The sequence below is a fragment of the Eurosta solidaginis genome, chromosome 2 (assembly GCF_040869045.1).
Source record: "Eurosta solidaginis isolate ZX-2024a chromosome 2, ASM4086904v1, whole genome shotgun sequence".
In the NCBI taxonomy this organism is placed as follows: domain Eukaryota; kingdom Metazoa; phylum Arthropoda; class Insecta; order Diptera; family Tephritidae; genus Eurosta; species Eurosta solidaginis.
In genome coordinates, this window is record NC_090320.1 from 272,337,368 (window position 1) to 272,346,374 (window position 9,007).

Genomic DNA, 9,007 nt, shown 5'->3' on the forward strand with positions numbered 1-9,007 from the left:
TAAACCTAAATGCGTGTCATTTGTTTGTCAAATTTACTATTTACATGCTTACAAACTACAATTTACTACAATACAATTACAACTACATATTACATAACTAATACATACATAGTACTATCTGTGCAACACTGTTTGTGATTCAATGAATTTAGCTCACTCATCTGTCAGTTCGTCCTTCGATTTTATCACTCACTCGCCTGTGTTGCATTGCTGTCATTTCGACATTTATTGCACCGCAATAAAAATATTTATATGCGAACTTCTGATTGATTTTGGTGAAATGGCAAAAGCAATTGGGATTTACGCATAGGTACGTGGATGTCATAAAAATATGAATTACCGTTCTTATAGTATGTTTGCATATTAATTTGGTGTGTGCATGTGAGAGATTTGAGATGAGCATACGAGACCGGGACAAGTAGGGTTTTGAGAAAACTAAAAACAAATTTTATAGATTTGAAAGAAAGAACAGGCACATTCAAACCTTTGCAGCCATGCCTCTGTCGACAAATATACATTCGAAACTGTGAAAGAGTTCGTCTATCTGGGAACCAGCATTAAAAATAGAAACAATGCCATTCAGTGTCAATGTGACTCCTACCAAACTGTAATGAGTAGGCAGTTGAAAGTCCTCTCTCCACTGACAAAAATCGAACACTAAAATTCTCGGTATCATGGACGGTGTAGGGAGAGGTAGCCATGGCTCCTCAATAATTGAAAAAAAAGTTGCTCGGAAGGGAAGATGGTTCTTCCCTTGCAGCTATCGTTATGTAATACGAGAACTTTAATAATGTGTTAAATGAGTTTTGTGCAGATATGAGCAAAATAAATCGAATAAAAACAGAAACTACGGTCTAAAAAGGATTCATATAGTTACTCGTAGTAAAAGAGGATGGGGGAGACCACCACTATATTACGCGGACGAACACTTAACAGGAAAAGGAATAACAGATGCAGTGAGCAGTGCATCTATAGCCTCTGCAAGTATTCCTGTAAGGTTTGTCCACAAACACAACAACTGAATAACTCTGGCTTCAAAGACCAATCGTTGACAGCTACGTTTCCCTAAAGGTATTAAAATCTCATCTCAATACCTTTATTTGTTGGTACAATGAGCGTCTCAATAACAAAGCGAATTAATTCGAGATAAGGGTGTTTGGAAAGACAAACAGATATTATACAATAATACGAGTACCATACTACAGTACGAGTTGAAGACTTGTTTTCATATGTTACTCCTACACAAATCATCTGAATAAGGAGAAGAGGAACCGTTTTTTCGCCCCCCATGAAAACCCTGAAAAGTAGAATATCGTAAAAAGTGTTGGTGTACCTATATATCTGCGCTGACGCCCGCCACCTGTGCAATGTTCAGCTCACTCATTCCTCTGAGAGAGACAGTGGACTGGAAGTGCATCACTTTAATAACTCACTTATGTCTAGACTTTCAAAGGGAATGTTGGCGTGGTGGCTACTGTCAGTTGCTTTATGTAATGGAATATTATGGAACGATTAGAGAATTCCAAATCTAATGGAATAGCCAAGCGGCTGTTAAAGTATACGGTGCGTTCAAGTGTGCTTTGTAATAAGGGATATATGTATTAGCCCATATGGATACGAAGTTCGCTAGCCGCCTGCAGTCCACTTCAAAAATGATTGATATCACCAAGGTGCGTCCTTCAATAGTGGTTGGGATTCTGAAGGGTCTCTATCGAACAAGAATCCATGCGGCACGTCGTTAAATACCAGTGAACCCTTTTTACAGCAGCTTACTTGAAGGATGACGAAGTAAAATCATGGAGACACTGCGTGCCTGACTGTCCATTTTTTTGCCAGAACTTTGGAAAAGTATTTTAGTCTCGATTTACTTGAATCGCCTGAGTAACCAAATCTAATTAATTTTATCTTACATCACCGATATCTTTTGTTGTATTACAAGGGATTTGTATACTGTCTAAGTGAGTTTATATGTGAATGCAAGCAATCGTTTAATCAAATTTAGGTTAAATTGAACTGGCCGGTCAAGTGAAACTTCATATAGGCTGAATGTGTGCATAGTGTTACCAGAATTTGTTTGACGATGAAACTGAACAATCCTATTTAAAACTAGGACCAATGTTATAAAATAACTACACTCTCTTGTCTAACACAAGAAGCTTCCTAGGACTTAGCTTAGTTGCTGTCTATAGCTCAAGCCTTAAAACGAACACAGAACGTGGTCTACAGTTTCTTCCTCAGCTCGCATTTCCTACATCTGCTGTTACTGACGAGGCATAACCTATAAGCATGTGTCGCCAGAAGGGAGTGTTCAGTTAGTATGCCCATCATGAGCTTGAAGTGTTCTCTCCTTATAGATATGGGCAACTTTGTAAGTCCATTATTGTAAGATTTTGTAATCCCGCCCTTCTGTACACGCCTTTGAAGAGTATGCGATACTGAGCATTTACTAACCTTAGGCTCTTGTTGTTGTCATCATTCATCAAATTGAAATACTCAATCCATGTCCATTACTTCTCCCAACTTCTTATCATTACTTATCAATAGATTCCGATTCACTTTCTTTGTTTGCAAATGGACACTTTCCTCCATTTATGTGAAAATATTTACTCACAATGAGTAACAAAAAATAATCTTTGATGGATGACTTTTTTAAAAGGCAAAAAAAATCATGAAAAAGGAAAAAGATACGAAAAAGAACTAGAAAATATAATAAAAATTAAATTAGAAGGCTAAGCTCTTTAAATGTACAGGAAACTTACGTATGTAATAGAGATGCATGTACTGAGTGAGTTCGTGCTCCGTTTGATCTGATAAATATTCGTCAATGCTAGAAATCACCTTAAGACACAAATATACTTAGCTTAAGGGATTTGTGACATTTTTGCTAACAATGCTGAGGATTATGTAGACACACGAATGAATATATATGTAGTAACCCACCAGAAAATCGTGCTATTTCAAAACTAGCACAGTAGTATATAAATTATAGTTATCAACCGGCGCAATATTTACATTTCTCATTCCCACTCATTCCCTCTTCTTCGCCTATTTCTTCTTCTAAATCTATCCTTACACCCAACTTACTTTAACCATCAACTTTCTTCTCACCTTTCCGCGCTCCCGGCTTACCTCTCGCTCGCCTCTTCCCTCTAACTCCTTCTTCTTCAGTTCATCTGGTTCTTTGTCTGCATTTCATTGTTCGTTTCAACTCCATATCCATTTCAATATACTTTCCCGTACAGGTCTATTTCCTCATACCGCTCCATTTACCACTCCCTCTGTCCCCCTCCCTCATAAATTATAAATACGATGTTTTTTTAAAGTTCGCTCTCTGATTTCCAAAATAAAAAAGGCTAGCCACATCTTAAAGAATATTTTAATATTTTTTCAAAGAGTTCCATCTCTGTTTCATTCCCCGTACCTAAGTACCAAATTTTAAGCGTATGGAATCATTAATAATATTTTTTCCATAAATCGGTATCTGCCTCACATTCCTGAAAAAAATATTGACCTATGAAAAGAAAGAATAAGGTATGAACTTTCTTGAATAAAAGGTTTCGGTATTGTCTCGAATGGTTCCGAAAATATGTCAGTAATATGAGAGATTTGGTTTGTATGGGAGGATGAGAGGTGCCACGCCCAGTAGTGCTTAAAAAATCCGCAAAATCTCCAAAACCTTAACCGAAATAATGTGGGTAAATTACCATGGACTCTCTTTTATGTCACCTATCTCTTTCGAAGTGTAAGCAATAACTTGACGAAGTGTGATTGAAATTCGATGAATAGTTTGCTAGCTTCTATTAGTATGTATTTCTCTAAGTGCTGATAGGCAGGATCTACACAGAACGCTTTGTCGCGTCAAACCGAAGAGAAGGGCGGGTCTTGAACACACACATTATACGTGGTTCACTGAAGCCACCTCAGCAAGAACGCTTGCTTTCGCTCTTTCGCCGACCAATCGGTAAAAGAGAAGTAGGTTGCCTGCAATTTGTATACTGGTGTGAGCAGAGTGATTCCGTGGACTTAAGTAGAGTATCCCTTTAACTATATCTTTAGCACTAACAACATATGTCGTAATCCAAAGTAAATGGGGGCACATTTTGACTCGTACTCGGAACTTGTCAGACTTGTTTTCATCCATGATTTTCACGTAGAAATTTCTGAACTCAGACTGACTATCTTTCAATTTTGACCCAACTAGGCGATGTTACTTTAACAGGAAGATGCACTAGGGGAAATGTGTATGCTACAGTAAAAGCGTATGACCTCATGTGGTGATTTTTTTGTTTTTTAATTTCTGACTAATCATAACCTGATGAAGCAGAGCTACAGGAACAAGATCCTGCCAATTTTGGAAACATTTTTTTTTTGGCAGGATTCCTTAAAATGATGCAGTTAATATTTCGATTAAAACTAGGCTATGTTAGCTGTCAGCAGTTACGAGGCAAACTTTTACTGATTGTATCAAAAATAGACGTTGGACGGTTAGTTGCTGGGTTTGACAATACATCGAGCCTTCTTAGAGATATGGTTACATAAAAGCTTGGAACGTTCCATATTAACTTAATATCAATTCAATATGGCCACCCATCCTAATATAAATGTGTGGACATATGTATGGGAATATGTTCATATAAAACATAAATATATGCGGAAAACAATCAATAATGCTAAAATGAACAAATAAATATTTTAGCAAAATCGAAAGCGAGATGGACTATAAGCAGACAGCTTAAAGCTTTGAGTGATGCTTTTCAGAAAAAAAAAATTTACAAAAAGTAAATACAAATGTATTTGTTCAGCAAACAAGTTGTCAACAACATGTTTAAGTGCGATTAAGTATATAAAAAGGATTTAAGATGTCGTATTAAGATATCCCAAATGAATAGTAGAAATCAGCGCACACATGCGCACATCCACACATATGCATTCAGTGTGTGTGTATTATATTAAGGACGATATAGAAATGTATTAGTTTATTGAATGTTGACCTTTTTTTTGTCATTGTAACCGCTTGGATTAACTGTCTAGTATGCGTATTTAGTAATGAAGAAGATTGATAATTTGTTGAATTGGAATATTGGCGCATGTTTACTATCACAATAAAAACAAAGACAATTATATGGCAACAAGTTGAAGATTTAAGTACATTGCAGACAGATGACATTTGCCGTTAAATGAATGATGGATGCGGGCATGGAAAAATTGATAGGAGATGCAATTGTTCATATATGTAGCAATAAGCGCCTAAGTCCTCTCTTAAGATATAGGATTTCGGCTGTTATTGTTTGTGACCACAGATATATCGATGTGCGAAGGATTAGTTTTCATTTGATTGAACGATATTTAAAATTCTCTTTGCATCCGACGATTGTGGAGAATAAATTCAAATATAGGGATGAGACTACTATTTCGTTATTATTTCTTTGTTTATAAAAACTCAATTTAGTATGTACTCTTTTTCACTTTGTTTTTACCCACGACTGCAAAAAAGTCAAGCACTGTAAGGGTAATGCTTGATTTAGCGCCATGGGTTTTATATATTTTTATTTTTACTTTTAACCGAAAATAATTATTACTTTTGATGTATATTGGAAAATCGACACCGATTATGACACAACGCCGAAACCGGTTTTACTCGAAACCAAGGGATGGCAGAAAATCGTTCCAATATACATCAATTATCCACCATGTCGGAAAATCAACAATACAAAATAAGTCTATTACTTTTGAGTTTTTCATTTTGTTTGAAAATAATAGGTTTGTTTAGTGTTTTTTATTTGACTGAATGAATAACATTTATTTTGGGAGTATTTTATTTCTCTTGGAGAAAAACAGGTATATTTAAGTTATTTTATTTCACTCGGAAAATAATAGTTATTTTTGCGTTTTTTTTACGCTGAGAAAAATAATTATTGTTGTTTGAGTTTATTGTTTCGCTTAGAAAGTAAGAGCTTTCTTTGAGATTTTTTTTTGAGTTGTTTATTTCACTCGGAAAATAATAATAATTTTTTAGATTTTTTTTAAATGCGTTCCGATAAAAAAAACTTATTAAGTTTTTTGATTTTGCTCGGAAAATAAAAGTTAAACTTTAAGTTTTTTACTGCGCTCAGAAAATAAAAACTTTTTAGTTCGCTGCGAAAATATTAATTTTTTGATCCGACAAAAATAGTTAATTTTTGAATTTTTTATTACGTTCGGAAAGTTTAATATTTACTTGAGTGTTTTTTTAATTAGCTCAGAAAATTTTTTTATTTTGCTCGGAAATTAATAGTTTTTCGCTCGCAATATAGTCTTTATTTTTTTTCGTTTTTGTGCTCTCGGTAAATAATAATTACTTTTTGGGTTTCAATGTGGTGATATTAAATCGTTCCCGAGATGGTCGGGCTAGTACCTTAATGGTGCTTGTTACCGACACGCACCGGAGCTATATCCTGCAAAGGACCATCAACATCAATAACACTCTCCAAAACACTCGGGGAGTGTCTATAGCTAAAAAAAACAAATGAAGCGTTGAGCGACTCTCGAAATAGATGTATCTACGCAGCTATGTGAGGTGTCTGAAAACTATGTCACTGTAAAACGGATAGTGCCATTTTGCTTAACAATTGAACATTTTTTAAATAAAAAAAAAAAAAATCTGAAATTATAAAAAGTTTCATGTTATAACATTAATATTACAAAAATTACTGTTATAAGTTATAACCTGGACATCCAATTCGAACCAAGAATCTAAAAAAAAATAATTTATTAAGAAAAAGAAATATTCCATTATATATTTTATAAATGCTACGATACTTATCAGTAACCCAATTTATTACATACTCTCTATTTTATTGTTTATTTTTTATCCTTCAACAATTTGTATGTACTAATTCCCTCTTTCTTCTCTCATCTCTTCAAATTAGGCGCTTTGCGGTGTGGTCTTTCAAGTTCCTACAATGTCCGGTGATAAGTTGCGTATCAGTACCATGCAAGAGATTATCAAACCGAATACGGTGAAACGTATACAAGGCTATGGTTTGCCCTTCCCCAAGGATACGTCGAGAAAGGGTGATTTATTGGTGGCGTTCGATATACAATTCCCCGAGAAGTTGACTGCCGCGCAAAAGGAAGTACTCAGAGATATGTTATGATGAGAGCAAAGAGAAAAAGATAAGTCGAACAGTAGTAGCAGAGATACATAAGTAGCTGCAGCAATAATAGCGAGAGAAAAAACCACGAGCAAGCACGCAACAACAAAAATTGATATGCAATATGCAAACTATTTATACAAAGAAATCGAGAGCTGATTACAAATTTAAAGTGACGTCAAAACTGCTGCAGAGAATATTGAAATCTGCATTGAGCACCACTATAAATTTATAAATTTAATTTTCATAGTGATCTTGAATTTTGTTCAATTCTCTGAAACAAATGCTTGCAATGGATCAAAACTCTCTCTATCTCTCCCTTTCATATTTATTCGCTGTTTAATCTCTCTAGTCTCTTCTACTTCCGCTCTCTTTCTTCCAAAATTTCACAATTCATTTCTGCCTTGTCATTCTATCACGCAGAATTAACATTTTGCTCTCACTCTCTTTCTCTCTTGTTCTTAATCTTTTTTTTTTGTTTGTGACAATTTACATTTTAGTTTTAGGCTTTATTTAAATTAAAAACCAAAAAAAAATAATTTTGTGTAAATTAACTAAAATTAAATTAAATGATGCGTCTTTACAAATTTTAATGTATTTGACTTTTTTATTTCTATGATTTTATTTTCGAAATAACATTAAATTATTAAAAAAAAAAAAAATACTAAATTGTTTTGTTATTATTTCTGAATGTCAGGTAAGTATGAGTAGTGCCGCATCTACGTCACATTACCATATCCACTTCTCATTATCAACCAATCAAAATAGTGGGGGAGAAAAGAGAACAACGTGATTGGTCTAGATAATTTTTTTTCGATAATGTGACGTCAGTATCAGTGTTGCCAGGTGATGAAAAAAAAGGAGCTAGATTGGCAAAAAAAAGGTTAGAAAAAGCTAAATTTAGAAAAAAAAGAAGCTAAAAAAAGGCCAGACATTTTTTTGGTTAATTCATAAATTTTTTTTTTATATTTTAGTTTACACATTTGTAAATAAAAACTTATAAACATAACTTAAACATAACTTCTTGTTTCAAAACATATCAGGCACATTTTCCTTGACTAGCACATGGAATTACTTTAAATGATTGCATATGTGTATATACACAAAAAAAAAATATTACAAACTAATTATTTATATAAAATATTCCCTGTCTGAAAAATCAGAAGAGCTTAAGTCTGCGTATAAAGTTTGGCTATTTACCATAGATATGAGATCATCGGTAATTTCAAAATCAATACAACATTTAGATAAGCGTTTTAACGAGCATCTAATATTAAGCAGCGCATTAAGCATTTTAATTTTTAGTTTGTTCCTTAATTTAGTTTTCAAAATTTTCATGCCACTAAAAATTCTTTCAACCTCTGCGTTACTGAGTGGTAATACTAAAAAACTAAATATGAATTCGGCAATTTCTAAAAAAGGTTGTTCGTTTAATGCATTTTTATGTTCTCGGATTTCCGACCAAAATTCCATGGTGGAGTGTACATTTTTCCATTGTATAGTTATAAGTTTTCGCCACTGCAGCTCTATTAATGCTATTTGACTTGAAGAATAACTATGCTTCTCTTTTTCAAAGTAAGAAAATACATCTGGCTTTGAAACTTTCAACGAATTTTCAGCAGAAAAAGAATTAATCTTTTATAGAGAACTCATATTATTAGGTATTAGGAGTTCACAGGAACTATTGAAATTATTTTATTTTATTTTAGAAATTATTAAAAATACATTCGGATTAAAAAAGGCTAGAAAAAAGTCACGAAGCTAAGCCCAAAATTTCGAGGCTAAAGGCAAAAACAAAAGGCTAAATCTAGCCTCGAAAAGGCTAACCTGGCAACACTGGTCAGTATCTGTGAGCGCATTAACATATTTGCAAA

General features: G+C 33.9%; 1 protein-coding gene across 6 annotated transcripts in view; it reads left to right on the plus strand.

Moving 5' to 3' along the window:
* The window catches only part of LOC137240994 (dnaJ protein homolog 1), a 123,365-nt gene extending 115,639 nt beyond the window's left edge, over nt 1–7,726 (plus strand). For all 6 annotated transcript variants that reach the window (XM_067768100.1, XM_067768098.1, XM_067768099.1 and 3 more), the window contains one exon: nt 6,909–7,726. In XM_067768100.1, coding sequence (XP_067624201.1) covers nt 6,909–7,136 — 228 coding nt within the window. In that variant the 3' untranslated portion in view covers nt 7,137–7,726. The remainder of the gene's footprint in view (nt 1–6,908) is intronic.
* The last annotated feature ends 1,281 nt before the right edge of the window (nt 7,727–9,007 follow it).